General features: G+C 42.1%; 2 protein-coding genes across 2 annotated transcripts; both read right to left on the reverse strand.

Moving 5' to 3' along the window:
* Positions 1-1,745: 1,745 nt before the first annotated feature.
* Positions 1,746-2,105, reverse strand: LOC139469687 (putative uncharacterized protein FLJ46204). Its single transcript, XM_071251926.1, has one exon. It carries the CDS (start codon positions 2,103-2,105, stop codon positions 1,746-1,748), a length of 360 nt encoding a protein of 119 aa, XP_071108027.1.
* Positions 2,106-3,287: 1,182 nt separating this feature from the next.
* On the reverse strand, positions 3,288-22,418 carry LOC139469747 (ubiquitin-conjugating enzyme E2-17 kDa-like). Its single transcript, XM_071252017.1, has 6 exons — positions 22,321-22,418; positions 16,553-16,616; positions 11,408-11,439; positions 10,220-10,297; positions 8,694-8,799; positions 3,288-7,041 (listed from the first exon to the last, which is right to left on the reverse strand). Exons 1-6 carry the CDS (start codon positions 22,342-22,344, stop codon positions 6,902-6,904), a joined length of 444 nt encoding a protein of 147 aa, XP_071108118.1. The 5' UTR covers positions 22,345-22,418; the 3' UTR covers positions 3,288-6,901.
* Positions 22,419-22,663: the final 245 nt, after the last annotated feature.

Here is a 22,663-nt window from a genome sequence, read left to right on the forward strand (position 1 = left end):
TCAACCAAGTCAGCGACCACCCGATCCCGTTAGTTGCCTCTTACAAGCATAGTCGTCCTTCAGATCACACACAAATTATCATGACAGAACTCGTGGGATAGTAAAAGGGCTCCATTAACGCCCTCAAGCATGAGTATGACCCTACAAAATACAAAAATATTTATAAAGAGGATTGCATCTGGTATGACTTTTGATTTTGACGGGTTTCGTACCGCCAAGCAAAGATCGAAGGTTTGAAATTATCAGATGATTAGGCAATGTGACAGAGGTAAGGCTGACCTATCCCCACTCATGTGATCGATGACGCAGAGGCCCTCTGAAGATCCGGGTTGAATGCACTGGCCATACAATGTGTGTCATCTGCCCTAAAACCCGTTCAGTTTCTGATTAGTTTCTGATTATCAACGGTTGTACATTTTGCGATTAATGTCTTACAATATTCCATTGTTTTATACTAAAAACCACGCTCGTTGAACCTCGTACTCCTCGGGACAAATGCTGGTTTTATAGAGCCAGCCCACCGAGATACCATAAGCCAGTTTGACATACCCTACTCAGACACAGTATACTGACCCTGAGCCGACCAGTCCTTGTTGGATACCCTTAGTGCCGATCCCCAGGCAGGGCAATAACAAGTACCATCTTGTAAAATCTTTTGGTATGATGCAGCTTGGGCTCAAACGGGGAGATGCTCTATCCATTACACCAAGGATGCCGTCCCATGTAAGCGAGATTTATGCACCTGTAACAGCACTAACTCCACAATATCAGTCTTGCTGCTTTGTGTTATTGGCCTGGAAACAGGTGGTTGATAGTGTGAACATAAACCCAGTTTGTTGGTCAGCAAGGTCAAGGGGAATTTCAAGCACTTCTTCCCTAAATGCAAACGGAGTGACTCAAGCATATTTTAGCAGTACACTCACCCACAAAAGAAACACAAATACCATACATGTTGGTCAATACTTGCCATTAAAGGTGACTATGCTTGTTGTAAAAGGCGACTAATGGGATTGGGTGATCAGGCTCGCTGACATGGTTGATACATGTCGTCGGTCCCAATTGCGTGGACCGATGCTCATGATGTTAATCACTGGATTGTCTGGCCCAGACATGATTATTTTATAGACCACGGTCATATAGCTGGAATATTGCTGAGTACCATAGAAAATGCCCTTGTTTCAGCAACTCAACTGGCCCTGAAAAACACACAAACAAATCATGACCTACCCACCCAGATTCATATAAAGGGTTTATGGTTTTAATCATGGCCCCTATCGAAACAAATTGCACCTAAATAGAAATCATACAGCAGAGATATATGCAGAGTTTGTCATATTTTGTCAGATGCTATGGAAACGAGCTTTTGTAAATACCCTTCTGGTGGATGATTCTGCTGCAACATTACAACAAACGACAATGCATGCAAAACTTATTCTGTGTCGGAGATGGGTAACCTGTGTTTGATGTGTGATGCTGGGTGTTCATCTGTGTGACACTGAGCCTCGGTGTTCATCTGTGTGACACTGAGCCTCGGTTCATCTGTGTGACACTGAGCCTCTGTTCATCGGTGTGACACCGAGCCTCGGTTTATCTGTGTGACACCGAGCCTCGGTTCATGTGTGATTCTGTGAGACTCGGTGTTCAACTGTGTGATTCTGTGAGCCTCGGTGTTCATCTGTGAGCCTGGGTTTGTGTGTGATTCTGTGAGCCTCAGTGTTCATCTGTGTGACACTGTGAGCCTCGGTTCATCTGTGTGACACTGAGCCTTGGTTCATCTGTGTGATTCTGTGAGCCTCGGTGTTCATCTGTGTGATTCTGTGAGCCTCGCTGTTCATATGTGTGATGCTGTGAGCCTCGGTGTTCATCTGTGTGATGGTGTGAGCCTCGGTGTTCATATGTGTGATTCTGTGTGCCTCTCTGTTCATATGTGTGATGCTGTGAGCCTCGGTGTTAATCTGTGTGATGGTGTGAGCCTCGGTGTTCATATGTGTGATTCTGTGAGCCTCGGTGTTCATATGTGTGATGCTGTGAGCCTCGGTGTTCATACGTGTGATGCTGTGAGCCTCGGTGTTCATCTGTGTGACGCAGTGAGCCTTGATGTTCATCTGTGTGACACTGTGAGCTTAGGTGTTCATCAGTGTGACACTGTGAGCTTAGGTGTTCATCAGTGTGACACTGTGAGCCTTGCTTTTCATCTGTGTGACACTGTGGTGCAGACCTCGGTAAGAATAGGTCTCCAGCAACCCATGCTTGCCTTAAAAGGCAGCTATGCTTGTTTTAAGAGGCCACCAACGCAATCGGGTAGTCAGGCTCGCTGACTTGGTTGATGCATGTCATCGTCTCCCAATTGCGTAGATCTATGTTCATGATGTCAGTCACCAGATTGTCTGGTCAAGACTCTCGATTATTTACAGACCGCCATCATATAGCTGGAATATTGCCAAGTGCAGCGTTAAACAACAAACAAACAAACCAACAAAACAAAGTCAGAGAAATCACTTCCTGATTTCTGAATAAAGGAAAGACACAAGACCCTGTTCTTGTATCCAAGTGTTCTAGTGGGTCACTAAGCCATGTAGTATCCATAACCTGCAGTCATTGTGGCCACCAACGTTACCTTTTCTGATACTCGCACGATAACCTTCAGAATGGGAGCACCTGTTATAGGTGAGAGACTGAACATTTCAGTGGATCAGCATTAAACACCTGTCAAGATCTGGGGTAGAATCACAGGAACTCGATATTGCTCTTTGTAAACATATACGCCCCCTATACTACATAAAAGACTTATGTAGTATAGGGGGCGTATATTTTTACAAAGAGCAATATACGCCCCTATACTACATAAAAGTCTTTTATGTAGTATAGGGGGCGTATATTTTTACAAAGAGCAATATCGAGTTCCTGTGGGTGGAATAGGTCTCCAGCAACCCATGCTTCCTGTAAAAGTCGACTAACAGGATTGGGTGGTCAGGCTTGCAGACTTGGTTGATGAATGTCATAGTATCTCAATTGCGTGGATTGATGCCCATGGTATCAATCACTGGTTTGTCTGGTCCAGATTCGATTATATACAGACTGCCGTCATACAGCTGGAATATTGCTAAGTGCGGCGTTAAACAACAAACAAACATGCATAGTCGCCATTTTCGGCAAGCATGGGTTGCTGAAGACCTATTCTTCCCCAGATCTTCACAAACATTAGAGAGAAAGCAATTTTGGCTAGTAAACTGTCTAGGTATCAACACAACAGAACAAAAAGACTTTTCATTTGAGACAATGTATTCAACAAAATCATCTAGTACGAGGTCTAGACATCTCCTCTGCACAGCCACTGAATAAGCCTGCTCTTATTCATAATACTTTGACAAGCATGCTTATACACCATTTTGTTAAACATTGCAAGTTGGCTTCCAATAATAAACCAACAAGAGTTGCCTCCCTTGACCAGCTGTCAAAAATTCTTTCCAAGCTGGTGAACACTCAAGCAGGAAAGGTCGATGTTGAATCTGGTTCTCTGGCAAGTGCCTATGACCTTACATTAAGAGTACCGCAACACAAAAAAACAGCATGGTACCATTTTAGTGAAATGGTTCACATAAAACGATGCCACCAAAGGATCAAAGGTTTCCTTTGTACTGAGTGTATACCCACACGTAACACTGATCGGCACATGCATGTTTCCATCGCTAACTCAATAAGTGCTTCCCTCACAACCTTTGATAATTTGAAACCAACTTGACCATAATGTGACAAAAAAAGCATTTTGATGATCATATTAACACGTCTACACTACACAACATTTGCTAAGGACCAAAAGTCATCTTTAGTCAAAGATGTCATCCTTAGCAAACATTGAGTAGTATAGTTCAGTTGAAAAGCAGAGTCCCGGTTTAGTGAAGTGCAAAGTTACACAGGGAGACAATTGGACAATTACTTCAGGAGACACACAATTACTAAACCTTATTACGTTATGGAAATATTAAACAATATCAAAGCAATTTAGTTAAAATTTCGGCTCATTCGATTGAAGATCTACTCAATGATCGCACAGAAAACCATCGCAATCATGATTACTTATACAACTTCAGAATAGGACAACTGTTGACAATAACATCACAAAATAAGTATTGTTGACAATGTAAACAGTGATTATCGTACTAAAAAACCCAATGACCTCAGCACTACTACTGCCTCAGACTAAGTGTCACCTGTTTAAATGCATTAATAAGGACACAATCTTCTACGACCAATAGTAAAGATAAACAAGACTTACATTTGACCTCCAAGGAGCACTATTTATTCGAACGGTGAAATATCCATTGAAACAACAGACAAAATTAATCTACCCTGGTCAAACCGATTCTGAACAAATACCAACGGTTTGTTCTAGATTCTTAAATGCCAATATATTTTATTCACAATAGTTTTATCTAGTATTGTAGGTTCACTATCTGTTACAAAATCCTTGAGTAGCTTGAACAGAGTCAAGAATTAATTGGGTTTTGAGTGAGTATGGCTTTATGACGCTTTTAGCAATATTCCAGCAATATCACGGCGGGGGACACCGAAAAATGGGCTTCACAAATTGTACCCATGTGTGGAATCGAACCCTGGTCTTTGGCGTGATGAGCCAACGCTTTAACCACTTTGCTACCCCACCACCCCTTATTGGGTTTTGACCACTGTCAGCACTATTACAGCTTTATAGACATGGTAACACAATGCTTTGGCCATTAAACAGTTGATAATGTCAGCATGAGTGAGTGAGTTGGGTTTAACGGCACTTTTAACAGTATTCCAGTTATATCGCAGCATGTCAGCTTAATGTGGGAGGAAAGCCCGAAGTGATGCAGGTCTCAGACATTTACCATGTTGGTGAAACCCGCGAGCACGGGTATGGTGCTGACCTAGAAACATAATCGGGGCGATCATAGGTTTCTGGCGAGCCCAAGGGATACAACTCTGTACAGCGAATTGCGGCGCCTTAGACGACTGGGCCACCCGTGCCCCTAATGTCAGCATGAAAGTCAAGGGATCCTTATCATGTCCCTGACGTCAAAAACTGAAGATTTGGAGGGTCCCTGGGCTCAAAACAGAGGACCTCGGAACCCCCTTAATTTGGAACACTGCCTCTATTCTTGTCTCATAGCCTCTATGATACAATCACACTGAATTTGTCTGGCATGGGCAAACTGAAAATTTCTAGAAAGGCTTTGGTTCCAACATCCTCGCATTTATGGAGTATCTAATTCTTGACCCCATATCTTAATACTCTAGCCATCTTGTCTTGTCAAACTGGTCAATTCTACAGAAGATTATTGTTCCACATCCTAAGTTTCATGGAGTCTCAAATTCTTGACCCCAACGCCTTCCTTCACGACCACCTTATTGCCACACACAAGCACCGGCAGCTACAATGCCCTCACTCCTCAAAGCAATCTTAGTGACATGACTACTGCACTTCCTATACCTTAACACAGTCTTACAATAACCACATAACCAGGCCCAGGTAGCTTTGTGGAACAGGTGCCAGATCACACAGAAGATTAGGTGAGTTTGATGCTGCTTTCAGTCACACCACAGCATGTCCGCTTCGTGTGGGAAACCCACAAGCATTCTGCTGACAAACCTAGAATCACAATCAGGATGAGTCTTGGAACTTGATTCCTGGCAGGACTAAGGGATGCAACTCTGCACAGCACACTGCGATGTGCCTCAAACCACTGGCCAACAGTGCTTCCTGAAATCCCTTTGAAACATGACAGCAAGCAATGTAACCTGTGACGAGCCTATATCAATTAAATATGTGGAAGGACTACCATGTCCCCAGGACTGCCATAGGTATTCATATAAACACACTAGTCAAAACAGTGAATACAGTGAACACACCTGCCTGCCTGAGGGTATTATCAGGTACCTTGTTGTGATGAAAATGCTCTGGGAATCCGAGGATGAAGATAAAATGAATACACCTATCTAAAGATGCTATTTGAAGACAACTAACCCATACAACATAGATACCTGTGTTGGCATTACTTATAGTACAATGATAGGTGACAACTGCCACATGATTTCCGGCATAGGCAAATTTGTTCTTCTCTACTTAAATTAGCCTAAATCTTTACCCGTCTAAAAGCTTGTTAGCACCAAAACAATTACCACCCAAAGAACGATACTGACAATTAAGGTCAAAGAATAAAATGAACAAGTTTGGACACATCAATTTTTCAAAAGTACAGTTTACTTAGATTACAAATAATAATAGTGATAATAATAATTCTCAAATAATAATCACGATCATGATAAAGATAGCACTTGACAAAAGTTAAACACTTTAAACCCGGTTCAATTTTCACAGCAACAACAAAACCTACTTTAAACAGTGATTGATGAGGCAAAAATTAACATAATTGGTTCTCAGGAATGTGTTTTGGATCATTGATGCGGTGGCCGATCTTTCGGTCTTAGCATAACATTGACCGTCCAAACTCAGAATTTTCATGTTTGTCAAAATGTGAATATATTTTCACATGGGTTATTATTGCTGAGGCACCTGAGAACCAAGTATTGTATGTATTTAAAGCCTGGCTGGGCAAGGTGCCAAGTAACCACATTGCTACATTCACTGTGATGTCATTATTCTACAAGTATTATAAAGGGGTATTACAGGATGGACGTAGGTGCAAGCTTAGACAATTGTGCTAGTGGCTTGAGATCCAGGGCTGTAAATCTACATGTATGTCACCCTCAGAAGGAATTTAAGGGGCCGCTGATATCCCAAGTCTTCACAGCAATAAACAAGATATCCGGGTGAAACTGCAAATTCACGTCCTTTTCAAGTCTGCGAAATTGTCAATAATAGCAGTCCTGCATGTCACTTACAAACTTAAAAAATGTTTTAAGATGCATATTTTTTGGTCCAGTCTCGGGCTGTTTCCTCATACTTTTGACGATCCGTTTTGTAAACTCTGGCAATCTCAGGGACAAGGGGGTCGTCAGGGTTGGCATCAGTCAACAAGGAAGTGATGGATAGAAGAACTGAAAAAGGAAGGGAGTGATTAATGAATGCAGTGGTGGAAATTAGGCACGACAGTCCAGGCATCCTCGTCATAACGCCCATGTTAAGAAGTAGGAGGGTGCCTGGATTCAATTAACAGTACTATAGCACAGGCCTTAAAGTTGTGACTAAAACGGTTGCCAATGCGACCTAAATTTCAATTTGTCTACCGTCTAAAATCCAGAGGTAGCCAATGACTACCTTGAAAAATATCTTGTAGCGACTAAATTCAATTGCTACACACATGTAGACACAAAAATAAACATGTCTGCTACTAATTGTACTCGCAATAATTCCTCCCAAAGTCAACAATGAACCGAAATACATAAATATTAACGTAATCAGTATTATATTTTAGTTGATAGTTTATTGGATTAGCAAGGATATACCTATATAATCTAGAAACGTAAATTGAATCATTATTCGAGGTAATAAAAAAAACAATTGAGTACAGTAGACTAGTGCTATGACTTGTACATATGATAGTTATTTGATAAAAGATAATTTCAAATTCTTTTGGCTACCTACAATATTGGCTAGACTTATTGATTTTACCACTGGCTACTTTGAAAAAAATACTTGTGGCCATATGTCTACTTGGTAAAAAAATAAACTTCGAGGCCTGTAGCAGCAAATCTCATAGATTCAAACACAGCTGAACATGCTGAATGGGTCAGTTTACCATTCATGATGCTTTTACCGTTATTGTGTCGTCACCTGAGGGAGTATGGTTTTACACCATTTTTAGCAATATTCCAGCAGTATCGTGGCGGCACACAAGAAATAGCCTGGACATAAAATACCTCTAAAGGGAATTATACCTGGGGCTTCATTGTGACAAGTGAAAGCTTTAACCAAAAGGCTACGCCATTGTCCTTCTTCACCTGACCAAGCAGGTGTTTAAGCCATCTATGACATGCCACCAGCCATGTCTGTCCCAAACAGAAATCCTATGTTCCCTGATAGTTCCCCGACAACTTTTGCTTGAAGACCCGTGAAAATCCAGAGTAGAATATGTCTTCAGGAACCATGCTTGCCGTAAAAGGCGACTGCACTTGTTGAAAGATGCGACTAACGGGATCGGGTGGTCAGACTCGCTGACTTGGTCAATACATGTCATTGTCTCCCAATTGCATGGATCAATGCTCATGATATCAATCACTGGATTGTCTGGTCCAGACTCAATTATTTAGACTGCTGTCTTACAGCTAGAATTTTGCTGAGTGCAGCATTAAACAACAAACAAAGCTGTTCCTTGAAAGCCATTAATGCAACAAAATCCTCAATCTTGTGACTACAGGAGACAGGTAGAGATCATATGGCATGGTTACCACATAACATTTACATTACGATAGAGGCCCAGGAAATCCATCCTAGTGCGGCAAGGGTGGAAACTGGACATTTAAAGTCAGTTAATTCCCTTGCCTCAAGAAGATGTTAATAACTGAGCCTGGCTGCCTGATCCATTTGGAAGAGTGTGACAACCAGCATATGTTGCTGGGGACCAATCATAACCAGACGGGGTATAGGAGTGGCACAGCTGTTTCTGAGTGATTGTGTTAATGTTGAACAAAGATTGATGGCTGGTTGTATCTGACTGTCACATGTATTACCAATAAATGTATAGGATTACCTTTTGAGATAGTGAGAGCTGGCGACCACTGTGACCTGAGTATATCCAAACAGATACTGCCATTGCTGTTGATGTTCGGATGATAGATTCGTGTGGTGAACGCAAGCTGGAACATATTTGTATACCTTAAGATAAATGATGCAATGTTCTCACAATGGATATGGAGTTATGCAGGAATAACCGACACTGCTTCCAACAGTAGTCCTGAAATATCATGGACATCAAGAATGGGCAACACGCACTGTACCCCTGTGGGCTATCAGTCATGTTTTCAGCTTTATCGCCATTACCTTTAGCTACTAGCACTGGACTACCCCTCCTCAACACACTGTACCCCTGTGGGTTATCAGTTGTTTTCACACTCTACCCCTGTGGGTTATCAGTTGTTTTTCAGCTTTATCGCCATTACCTTTAGCTACTAGACTACCCCTCCTCAACACACTGTACCCCTGTGGGTTATCAGTTGTTTTCATGTTTTCAGCTTTATCGCCATTACCTTTAGCTACTAGTACTGGACTACCCCTCCTCAACACACGGTACCCCTGTGGGTTATCAGTTGTTTTCAGCTTTATCGCCATTACCTTCAGCTACTAGACTACCCCTCCTCATCACACTGTACCCCTGTGGGTCATCAGTTGTTTTCAGCTTTATCAGCCATTACCTTTAGCTACTAGTACTGGACTACCCCTCCTCAACACACTGTACCCCTGTGGGTCATCAGTTGTTTTCAGCTTTATCAGCCATTACCTTTAGCTACTAGACTACCCCTCCTCAACACACTGTACCCCTGTGGGTCATCAGTTGTTTTCAGCTTTATCAGCCATTACCTTTAGCTACTAGTACTGGACTACCCCTCCTCAACACACTGTACCCCTCTGGGTTATCAGTTGTTTTCACACTGTACCTCTGTGGGGCATCAGTTGTTTTCAGCTTTATCGCCATTACCTTTAGCTACTAGACTACCCCTCCTCAACACACTGTACCCCTGTGGGTTATCAGTCATGTTTTCAGCTTTATCAGCCATTACCTTTAGCTACTAGACTACCCCTCCTCAACACACTGTACCCCTGTGGGTCATCAGTTGTTTTCAGCTTTATCGCCATTACCTTTAGCTACTAGACTACCCCTCCTCAACACACTGTACCCCTGTGGGTTATCAGTCATGTTTTCAGCTTTATCGCCATTACCTTCAGCTACTAGTACTGGACTACACTCCTCAACACACTGTACCCCTGTGGGTTATCAGTCATGTTTTCAGCTTTATCGCCATTACCTTCAGCTACTAGTACTGGACTACACTCCTCAACACATTGTACCCCTGTGGGTTATCAGTCATGTTTTCATTTTTATCAGCCATTACCTTCAGCTACTAGACTACCCCTCCTCAATACATACCATGCTGTAATATTTGTTTCACACATACAAATACTTGCATATTGTGGAGGACAAAATGACCCCAGCTACAGATAATCCTAGTGAACTGCAGAAGAGTTGGAATGCTGAATGTCCCCATGACACTGTCCTACCTTAGGAGGCTTGAAAGGATAATCGGCGGGAAAATGGATTGACAGGTAGAACACGCCTCCTTGAAATGGGGACTCATTCTGAAAGAGCAAAACACAATCATGAACATTAATTGTTTGTTTGTTTGTTTGTTTGTTTGTTAACACCGTACTCACTACTCATCAATATTCCAGCTACATATCAGTGGCCTGCAAATATTAAGTCTGGGTTAGACAATCCTGTGATTGTTATTGTGAGCAACAACCCAAGCCTTGGGGTACGAGGACACGCTATGGGTATCAGCCAAGTAACCGGGCCTGACCACACCCAAACCATTTGGTTGCCTTCTACAACCAGCATAGATTGATGGGAACAATTCAACAGAGCTACAGATAAGCAGCGTATTTGCATAAAATACCCCCCCAAAATATTCAAAACCCAATTACTTTCAATTAACTTGCGTACAGAAATGCATGCATTAAAGAAAAACTCAAATGTATAAAAAAAACCATGCGTATATACCCAATAAAGCTTTTTCAGCATGTGTACAAAGGAGCTAATTTCCGAAGCACAATTACGAGCTAATTTACTTTCCGAGTCAAGCCTATATATTAAGAACAGTAATCATGCTTAAATACATCTAAAACATTATTTAATTTCTTTTAAATCTTAAAATGTTCACTCTTTTGGGAAAAAATCCAATAGAGTTATGAATAGATCAGTGAAAAAATATTAGTTACCCCCCAAAAATGTAATAACCCAATTAAAATTCAAACCCTAGAGTAAAAACTCAATTGCTCAAAACGTTATCTGGAACTCTGTTCTAAACTGGAATCTCCACTGGGGTCATGAATACTACAATTATTTACAAATAATCACAGCCTTAATTTAAAAGAAAAATGGGAAAAAACATAAAGTTTATCTTGTGACAAGGTTTAATCTAAAATCAAAACTAACAGCTCTCCATCCAATCTTTCTTTTTTGTGTAATCGGAACACAATGGAGCGAGTGAATGAGTATGGTTTTAAGCCGCTTTTAGCAATATTCCAGCAATATCACGGCGGGGGACACCAGAAATGGGCTTCACATATTGTACCCATGTTGGGAATCGAACCCGGGTCTTTGGCGTGACGGGCGAACGCTGTAACGACAAGGCTACCCGACTGCCCCCGAACACACTGGAACTACACAACAAAGAACATCATACTTACTGGACCCATTATCGTTGCTTGCCAGTGGAACACTGAAACAAATTCGGAGCAGATCAAACAAGGTGCTGTGACAAGGATCCTCTAATATATAACAGACCTGGCTACCTGCACAAAACAACCTTAGCGCTATGATTGTTGAAAATCTATGTTAAGGTATGGCAGTTACGATCACGTTAGAACTAACATCGCTTTCTACAATGGCAGCAGGGCCTGTTCCATGATTGTAACTAGTACTAACGACCATACTTTAACATAGACTAACAACAGTCATAGCACTAAGATCAACTACCATCTTGACCATAGCACGAAGACATGAACGGGTACTCTTCCACAAAGCAATTTTTATCACCATGACTGTTGTAAACTTTTGATAGTAGTCATACGATGGTTGTCGTGGTTATGTTAAAGTATTGTAGTTACAAGTGTCTTATCATCCAAAACTGGCTCCCCTAGAAGATATGGATTGGGTGAGATCAAGCGATATCTACTTTGTACATATCGCTGCAATGAAATGCTTTCAGACCAATGTGACATCATTGGTTACCATGATGTCACAATCAAATGACATCACTAATGGCTCTGCTACTGAAGCTGTTAGCAGTACTTTTTACACTTAAGACACTGCTTAGGGGGAGCATGGACTTTCAGTTGTTGGTCATTGGACAGTAACCTGACATTACGTCTGTGTGATGATGGGAGATTATTCTGTAGCAAGGCCTATCCTCTAGTAGGCACTGTCAGTAGAGCAAGTACTAATGGTCCAAATTGGTGAATTCCAGCAACATCTTTTGTGGAGAAATCTCTGAAATAATGATTAGCGAAGACGGTGTCTGATCTCCAAACACAACCTTCCATGATCGTCTGGATGGAGCAATTTCCATGAGGCGCCTGGCTGAAGACGCTATGGCTCTCGGTTGGATGCTGATTGTGGCCCACTGCTTTGTAGGCTCTGAGAATGACTGCTCTCGTCCAAAAGGAGATGGTTGTTCTGGGAACTTCTGTTGAATTATTCCTAGATAAAGGAATAACCAGTCTATATAATCTCTGCCTTCTGGAATTTGTCCTCAGCAGTAGATGCATAGTGCTCTAACCGGACATAGATATAAATCTTAAGCGTCTTCTGATGCCAGGATGGATGAGAAAATGTCTGTCTGGTTGACCAGGTAGATAATTCTTGGTGATATAATCCATCTCAGACAGAGATTAGCCTATGCATTTGGTTTTGGTTTGGTTCGTTGTTTAACGCCGCACAATATTTCAGCTATATGACGGCGGTCTGTAAATAATCGAGTCTGGACCAGACAATCCAGTAATTAATATCATGAGCATCGATCCACGCAATTTGGATCGATGACATGCATCAACCAAGTCAGCAAGCCTAACCACCCGATCCTGTTAGTCGTCTTTTACAACAAGCATGAGTTGCTGAAGACCTATTCTCCCCTGGAATCTTCACGGGTTATGCATTTGGTAGACTGAGGATGAATATATAATTCTTTGGTCTGAATGATTGAAGTATGATCATCGAGGCCATGCGGAAGTACGACCGTGTCAACACAAAACTTTGCCATGACTTGTTTGTTGGTTGTTTAACCCAGCACTCAGCAATATCCCAATTATATTACGACGGTCTCTAAATAACCAAGTCTCGACTACTACCACTGCTTGAAGGTTTTAGCCAGGTTCTGACAGAGAAATAGTGCTCCTATTGAAAGAAGAAGTCTGCGCTGAAACCAGAAGTTGGTAGCCCCTCGGTTCTTGTTCTTCATGGGTGGAGGGATATTCTTCCCAAAGGGATGAATTCCTTCAAAGACAAGCTTAAACACATCCTTATCTTGAAAAGATACAAGTTAATAGGATTCGGAGTTGTGGATGAACAGTCAGGTCTTCATCTATGGCTGCGTGAAGGTTGGAACCTGCGTGCAGGTCTGTGGCTGTGTGAAGGTTGGAACCTGCACGCAGGTCTGTGGCTGTGTGAAGGTTGGAACCTGCCTGCAGGTCTATGTCTGCGTGAAGGTTGGAACCTGCATGCAGGTCTATGGCTGCGTGAAGGTTGGAACCTGCGTGCAGGTCTATGTCTGCGTGAAGGTTGGAACCTGCGTGCAGGTCTGTGGCTGTGTGAAGGTTGGAACCTGCGTGCAGGTCTGTGGCTGTGTGAAGGTTGGAACCTGCACGCAGGTCTATGGCTGCGTGAAGGTTGGAACCTGCCTGCAGGTCTATGGCTGCGTGAAGGTTGGAACCTGCGTGCAGGTCTGTGGCTGTGTGAAGGTTGGAACTTGCGTGCAGGTCTGTGGCTGTGTGAAGGTTGGAACCTGCGTGCAGGTCTGTGGCTGTGTGAAGGTTGGAACCTGCATGCAGGTCTGTGGCTGTGTGAAGGTTGGAACCTGCCTGCAGGTCTGTGGCTGCGTGAAGGTTGGAACCTGCCTGCAGGTCTGTGGCTGCGTGAAGGTTGGAACCTGCGTGAAGGTTTATTGCTGCATGCTGCTGCATAGCATTTAAATTTTCTGGGTAACACTGGCTATTAATGGTATCGCACTCTGTTGAAAAAATGTTAGGCTGCATGAACACTGTAGACTGCGAGAACGTCTGAAGCTGTGACCAGGTGGTTGTTGCATGAAGGTCTGAGGCTGATGAACCCCTTCACCGAATACGCAAAGATCGGTGTCGGTGGTCACCTTCATGTAGCTGTGTTCCCTCTTAGCTGAGACTTTGATGAGGACTTTGATGACCAGGGGATTGCAAGTTCTTCTTTGGATCAGAAGAAACAGCAGGGGATTTTTTCTTCAACTTGGCTGAACCCTTGAGAACGGCGCGGACAATTCTGCCGCCTAGGGAAGAACTTGTAGGATGAGTGAGTGAGTATGGGTTAACGCCGCTTTTAGCAATATTCCAGCAATATCACGGCGGGGGGAAACAAGAAATGGGCTTCACATATTGTACCCATGTCGGGAATCGAACCCGGGTCTTCGGCGTGATGGGCGAACGCTATAACCACTAGGCTATCCAACCGCCCCAGAACTTGTAGGGATGACTGGATTGCTCTGCGGGGAAGGAAGATCTATAAGAACAATATTCCAGCTATATCATGGCAGGGGACATCAGAAAGGGGCTTCACACATTGTACTCATGAGGGGAATCAAACCTGGGCCTTCGGTGTGACAAGTGAACGCTTTAACCACTAGGCTACCCCACCACCCCCCTCTTCCTCTGAAGGTGTAGGTGTTGTGTCTAACTTCTTGTTCATAGAAGTCAACTCTGATGAGGATGATTCCCTCTTCTTAGGGTCCATCTTCCTCCTGTGCACCATGAAGGGATCCTGTGCAAAATGTTCTTCTCTCGTGGAGCGCATAAACTACATCTCTTCTCCACAATGCAGTGTTGAAGAATGCAGCTTGAACAGATAGGAGAGGGTCTTGATCTAAAACATGCACACTACATATAGTACATGATTTCACAGTGAAAACAGAGTTATAAAGATAGTAAAAAAATATGAACAATTTTAAGCCTAAGGCAAAAAATATTTGTTACATATGATGAATTAAGGGTAAAAGAAAGTAATCAGAGAAAAAAAAAATCACAACAAAAGGTTGATTTTGACAGGATGGTTCGGATTACAAGATCAGAAAATTTTCCCCAACTACCCAGTTGGCACGAAAATGAGAGAGTGACGAGTATACAGGCTTGGGTTATGTGTTTCTGTTGCACTGACCAGATGTGCATTTTGTTGAGCTGTTTTTTCTGTTCTTCCAGGAACACAGTTCAGGATGTTTCCACTACCTTTCGGAAATGGGTTCAGATGAGCACTTAGTATGAGTCAGGATAAGGTAAAAATAAGCTATTTTCTTTGGCAGAGTACTATTAATTCTAAACCGTGACCACACAATCTCAATCGTACGTTTTACATCTTGCATGAGGTACTATGGGCATATTTGTGTTTTAACTCACCGTGTTGGCCATAAGTTTGTTGCAGATTCCAAGAACAGACATCACATTTTGTGCAGCATGTGTTTCCTAGGACGCATTAAGTGATTAACTGCTACACTAACCCTCCCCACTTTGGACCTTTCTCAGTGTAAACTGATGCTGATTCCTACACAAGGCTAGGAGTGTATAATTTCACGCTCACTGACTTACTGGCACAGCAAGACTAACATATGGAGAGAAAGGGTGCTGGCTTAAGAATCTCGTTTGTGAAAAACTTTTTCTTATTTATTTATTTTTTTACTGGATGTCAATTCAGGGATGTGATTCAGGACGTCTGGGTGGTGAAAAACATAAAAAACACAGATGGCCTCATGATTTGTTTGTTGTTTAACACCGCACTCAGAAATATTCCAGCTATATGATGGTGGTCTGTAAATAATCGAGTCTAGACCAGACAATCCAGTGATTGACATCATAAAGCATCGATCCACGCAATTGGCAAATGATGACATGCATCAACCAAGTTAGCAAGCCTGTTAGTCGCCTCTTACGACAAGCATAGCTGCCTTTTACGGTAAGCATGGGTTGCTGAAGATCTATTCTACCCTGGATCTTCACAGGTCTTTTTATTTTAGAAATTAGTTTGAGGCTGTCATTTGCCATGTTAAGGGGACATCTCAGTGTTGAAATATGGACGGACGGACGTACATAATCATCTAGTAATACAATAGAACTCCTATGACCTAATGTGGCCGGGGACCCTTGGTCCTACATATAGGGGGTCCCCGGCATTAACATGGAGGTCCTTGGGTGACTGCTGAATCAACTTTCGTATTAATGCTTACAGAAATTGCATGTCTGCATGTTTACACTAGTGATCTCCACTCCAGATTCACTTCAATAAGCTTCTCGGTCATTCATTTTAATTTACATATATTATATTGTGAAACATCAAATGGATTAGGCCTTCTCCTTCTCCTATTCTGGGCATGGGTATGTTTATCATGAAAATGCTTGCCACAAGTCAAACAGGTGCAAAACTACAAAATTCATAATAACTAAGCTAAAAAGTATGCAGAAATATCAAAATCTGCTTGCAGAATTTGCCAAAATTGAGGGAAGTATTTTGGTATTTTGGCTAAGGAATACAGTGGGAGTGCTATGTTGACTGATGATAGTACACAAGGTAAGTGAAGGCTAGATAAGAGATTGTATTCTCACAGTCATCTCCAACCGGGCCTGCAGAGCAGCTGGCGGGAGGGTCTTTGTTCAGGTCCTGGAGCTCCTGGAACAACCAACACAGACACTGTACAGCCAGCAGAACAACAGCAACAACAACAACAACAACAACAAACATCCAAACAATAACCATAACAATACAGCTGATAATACTGCATGTGCAGTAGCCACACCCTAAAGGGTCTTCATGACACTGTGTTATTACCTGTTCCACAACACAATATCAACGCTACAGCTATGGCACGCCTATGCTAAAGATACGACCACCTTAGCGTGACGAGGTCAGTGTTCATTCCACATGTTCCAACTCCTTTCTCAGCTCCCGTTGGATTACACAACCCAAGCTGTCTGCTAGGTGCTAGATGTTTGTTTTGTTTGTTGTTTAACGCCGCACTCAGCAATATTCCAGCTATATGACGACTGTCTGTAAATAATCGAGTCTGGACCAGACAACCCAGTGATTGACAACATGAGCATGTATTGTGATACGTATCGTATCATGACCTTGCTGTATCGTTTCACCCCTAGTGATTTGTACATGTTGTGAAACAAAATCTAAATTAGGAACATGTAGAAAGGGTTTGGTAGTTGAAATAATTGTAGGTTTTTACATAAGGTATCGGCCAAATTACTTAAATTATGGGACTGGTGACCAAACTGATTGTCAAATAGAGAGTTGGTAAGTGTGAGCGAGTGAATGTTGTTTTACGCCAAAGGCAGCAATAATGGCATTATTATACCTATATCATGTGGACCTGTAAATCATGTATGCGCAAGACAAACCAGTGGTCGACAGCGGCTACTACACAGATACAATGAAACAATACGAGCCAGGTCATCGGCCACAAAATGGCCTTAGGGAAATGCAACTCCATACGCTACCATGAACCCGAGACAGTCACAGCCGTTACAATGTTACATATAATAGGCTTTGTGGGACAGGGCTCTGGTCACACATCCCTAGATAAGTCAGCTCTGGTAGCAATCACTGCCCTGTAATATCAAAAGGTTAAAGGTGTGTATGTAAATTTGTATGAGTCACACTTCCTAATATAGGGTTTGAAATGTTTTGTATTAAAGTGACAATGGCACGGTTATTATCATAATGGCACTGTTATAAGATCCTGGTGCCGGAGGAGCAAACTTAGAGTGAGTGAGAGAGTGAATATGGTTTTACGCAACTTGAAGCAATATTCCAGCAAGGGACACCAGAAATGGGCTTTTCACATTGTACCCATGTTGGGAATCGAACCCGGGTCTTCGGCATGACGAGCGAATGCTTTAACCACTAGCCTACCCGACTGCCCCAGCACACTTAGAAAGCACATTGTATAAAAAAATTTACCTTACATGAAACATGTTACATGAAACTATTGAGAAATGTACATCGCACGAAAAATGAAAAAAAACCACATGAAAATGTGCGTACCTACATTTTTATACTGACGGGATGCAGGTACTGCATATATAGGAACCAGGGTTTTACCTTGACTTACGAAAGTGGGGGTTCAGGGGACCCCCGAAAATTGATTATAAGGGTCCTTGCAGCCAATATGAGGGTTCTGTAAAGTAATGAATTGGCGTAGTGTATGTGTTGATAATTACTTAAGAATCTGGAATCAGTCAATGATAATGTGGACAGTGGTCATGTTTGATGGATGAAATGACACACACCCATAACTGCTCATGATGCGCTAAAGGTGCAAAGAATATAATTTGGCGTCCCAAGAGACACAGGATTTATTTTTATCTGCATTCGTTCTCTACATTTATACATTTTGATAATTGCTTTAGAGCCTGGAATGAATCAATGATTATGTGGACAGAGGTCAGGACTGAAGGCCGAAAAAACAGACACCCATAACTGCTCCTGATGCGGTGAAGGTACCATGAATAATGCTGTGCCCTGTTTGGGAGGAACTAAATTGTTTTATGTGTCCATTTTCTACATTTGTGCATCCAGTAAAACCCTGACGAATTATGAGTCACCTGAAACAGCATCTCAAGCAGAATTACTAAAAAATGTCTACTCAATAGTGTAAAAATACCTAATAGACTCGAACCATAGGAGCAAAACTATATTGAATACCCCCAAAAACTATCAATACCCAATATGAATAACATGTGAGTAAACACTCAATGACGACAATTGTTATCTTGAGCCCTGATGTCTATCCTGAATTTGATCAAATATGGAGGTTACAATGACACTGAAGATCTCACAATGACAATCAGCTAGCGAGACCGAGTATGCAGGAAGACATGACAATTATCTCAGTTTGTCAACACAGCAAATGAAAACTTTGCATCCACACCCTTTTGTTTGAGGTCGCTGCCTTTCATGTTGAAAATAACCTTGAAATGATGTCATCTTTTCATTTGATAATAAGATGTAGAGGAAGTATTGTCAACTATAATATACTATTTCTGACTCAACCCAAAAAACTGTGAGGACCTGTACTTTACTCAGAAAGTGTTATAAAATATAACATTTGTAACTATTTCTTGAATTGGTAGTAGTGTACCAGTACAACTGACATCCTTCCAATCTACACAATTGTCATAAACAAGTTTACAAGCAAAAGCAGATAAGGTCCCTCTGTTATCGGGTCCTTGTCCTAACATCATAGGTTAGAATATGGGGGTCCCTAGTAGTGTTGGGACGGTTAACTTGGGATGGGTGGGTTCTGAGTATGCCCCGGGTACCCACAGGACTACCTGGACCCGTGGTTAGTCACAAGATATATTGTTTAATGACAAAAATTATCAAAAACTCTAGGGTCACACTACAAGTCACTAATCATGCTAATGTTCCAACCGCTTTCTGACAATGCACCGATTCCTTCTGAATTTTATATGTTTGAATAAAGATAAAACTTCATGCAGTAAACTTCAGTGTATGCATGACCAGATCGTTTTACACTCGTATCTAAATACATTTTGCCAGGGCTACTGTCAAACCTTTCCAAATCGGACAGTTTGTACCCTTCTCTAAATATCTACAGCGGGTACCTGGGTAGGGTCGGGTAATAGGGTGGTGGGTACCCGGTTAGTCAATTTGGACTTGTCCCAGCCCTAGTCCCTAGATTCAAATGCCAACGGATAATCCTTATAAGTAGAGCTCATTAAGATACAGGTCATAGGTCACTGCACCGAGCTGTTACCTATTTTGTAAGTGCACCAGACCTGTAGATGTGATTGTAAGCAGGTAACTAGGTAATTGGGCTGTGTTCATTAACTGTGAAGGTTAAGTCTGTTGTAATTACATTACTACTGCAGTTCTTATGGCATGTAGCCAGCAGAACTGGCCACCACACATCTGTGGAATACCAGATTAGAACGTTATCAGCAATTCAATAATATATGTATTTAATAAGTATAACCTAATTGACAAGGCGACTAAGAGTCGCACTCAGCAATATTCCAACTATGTGATGGCGGTCTGTAAATAATCGAGCCTAGACCAGACAATCCAGTGACTGACATCATGAACATCGATCAACGCAATTGGGATGCGATGACATGCATCAACCAACTCAGCGCCCAATCCCGTTAGTCACCGTTTACGGCAAGCATAGGTTGCTGAAGACCTATTCTACCCTGGATCTTCACGGGTCGCCAGAATTGGTGAGTGAGTTGGATTTAATAACTCAATGAATAGTCACAGTAACTTTTAACATGGAGATGTCAGTTTCATGCGGGAGGAAAGCCTGAAGTGATGCAGGTCCCAACCAGGTACCATTTACGACGAGCATGGGTTGCCAAGTCTTACTGAAAGGCTGGAAGAACTAAACCAACATATACCTAAAAGTAGAATTCCCTTTATGCAGCAGGGCATGGAGTCATCCCATAGAGGACATCCTTACCTGGGCACACTGCTGATGAGGTTAACCTCCTTGGTTCTGTGGACAAGGTGTCCAAACTCGCTCAGATCAGGGGTTCAAATCCCATCACAGGACTCCGAAATGTTTTGCCTGCCACAATGGTGCTCAATTGGGGCTAGGCATGTTTATTTCAAATTAAAGCAAAATAAGTCTTAGTACCCTAGTATGTGACTGTTGATGGAGTGTTATCTAGCAGGTTGTGGAGTCATCCCACACAGTAAGTGTTATGGCCGCTGCTCACACCATCAGTTATTATGATATAATGCAACTTGCAAAACACACAGTTGACTGAACACTGTACAGTGCCTTATGTATTGGCTGCACTCAAGTCATTTGTGAAATGGCTGCTTGATGGCTACATCAACAATGTTTTACCTTGACCTACAAAACGAGGTGATGTGAAATTGGGTTTAACATCGTGTCCAAGATTATTGCACTTATAAAGCGACGTGCATGTGCCCGTGTGTGTGGCTGCTTGTACTAGTCCTGACTGATGCCGATGTATAGTGCTAACACACTGAGACACCATGCCACAGATGAACATGAATACCCCACTCAGACACAGTATACAGACTCCGAGCCAGCCAGATCTTGTTTTAGCACTGTAATGCCGCGCACCAGGCAGGGTAACAAGTACCATCTTTTAACATCTTTTGGTATGATGCAGCTGATGAAATGAACATTTCACCAAGGAGTAAGCATATACTCCGAAACGTTGTGTTCCTCATAATAAAGAACCTGACATCCATATATTTTCTTCCTTGATATTTCTTGTCAACAATTGGGTACAATGAATATTATTGTGCATCCCTCGGGACGCAATATCTATATTTTCTGTATCCATTCTATACAATAGTGCATACTGGCGCACATTTCTGGATCACTTAAATCCCTCTATATATTCATATTTTGAAAATACAAAACAGTATTTAGATCAACATATGTTGTCTGGCATGAAAGTTGCAAAAATACATGTGATGACCTCACTGGGGTCAAGCAATATCTTGTTATAAATACCTGAACATCAAATTCACCTTAAACTTTGGGATATATTATATGGATTTACAAACAAATTTGTTGTCCAAAAACTTTGAGGGGGTATGCCTTATTTTAAACCCCACGATCTAGTAATGGTCTTCATGTAAAACAGCAGGGACACATGTAGGAAGTATGTTCTTTTGAGAGAAAAAAACCAGACAAGATGACTCCGTTAGACATTTCAACTTGGGGTATGCTAAGGTCAAAGTCTACAGAAAAATCAAAGTAATTCATGACCATTATAATCCCTAAGTGAGCAGCCTGGTGTTCACAGTTTCCGACAGGCACGTTTACTTCTCAGCCCGAGTCCTAGACCACACCACATAAACAGCATTCACCTCGAACTATTCGAGCTATGCCAAGAACATGCTGTAGAAAGGGATGAGTAGGTGACACGGTTTTTGACTAAGGTCAAATTTACGGTTGGAACATTCCTCGCTGGGTATGGTAAACAAACATAAGCTCACGATTATCGTTTACGTGACGAATATTACCCAAATAACCCTAATCTTCCTGATCAGTGACCCATGACTACTTCGACATAACGTTACTTACTGCTGACGTCATCGTTCATAATTCGACTCCATTTCGTGAATAATATACATGTCGAAATTACGTAAAATACGTCCTGTATGTCTCGTACTGTTAAGTGTGGAAGCGGCGAAATGTGAATGAATATTCGATTTTTTTCTCAAAAACCGGCGATGACACGAGTTGCTGGGGAGCGGGGAGTCGCATGTTTGTCGGCTCCGAAACGGTACTAAATGTGATTCCGAGCCTTCTATTTGACCCTACATTGATCGACTATTGTCTTCCATTCGATCTTACCTTGGTTATTCTCTTCAATGCCATTGTATGACAATGTTTAGCATGACAATGTTCGACGAGTCACGGGTGCCAGCCGCCCTACTTGGGAAATACCCCGATGTACGTTTGCCATGCGCAGACGATGTATTTCCTGACCTTTCTTACTTCCGCATTGCAGGGGACGCGGGATTTTACAGGCGCTTTTTCTAATTTTACCAAATTTAACATGTTCCTCATTTCTGAAGTGTTTGTTGGGTCGTGAGGGTGCTTTCAATTGATGAATGATATCTAATTATATAGTTATAGTGTTGAAATGATTAAATGTGTTTGTGAAGGCATAGTTACGTCCCTCTGACCTCTAGGC

Source organism: Haliotis cracherodii, unplaced genomic scaffold, assembly GCF_022045235.1.
Source record: "Haliotis cracherodii isolate W230 unplaced genomic scaffold, xgHalCrac1.p SCAF_2, whole genome shotgun sequence".
In the NCBI taxonomy this organism is placed as follows: domain Eukaryota; kingdom Metazoa; phylum Mollusca; class Gastropoda; order Lepetellida; family Haliotidae; genus Haliotis; species Haliotis cracherodii.

What these genes read in the sequence shown, in the direction of transcription:
- LOC139469687 (XM_071251926.1), bottom strand. Translation starts at nt 2,105, where the DNA reads ATGAACATCAAGGCTCACTGCGTCACACAGATGAACACCGAGGCTCAC.
- LOC139469747 (XM_071252017.1), bottom strand. Translation starts at nt 22,344, where the DNA reads ATGGCATTGAAGAGAATAACCAAG. An exon ending in CATTGAAGAGAATAACCAAG is followed by an intron (nt 16,617 to 22,320) that starts GTAAGATCGAAT and finishes TGGTTGTTCCAG; the next exon opens with GAGCTCCAGGACCTGAACAA. An exon ending in AGCTCTCACTATCTCAAAAG is followed by an intron (nt 7,042 to 8,693) that starts GTAATCCTATAC and finishes TTCCTTTTTCAG; the next exon opens with TTCTTCTATCCATCACTTCC.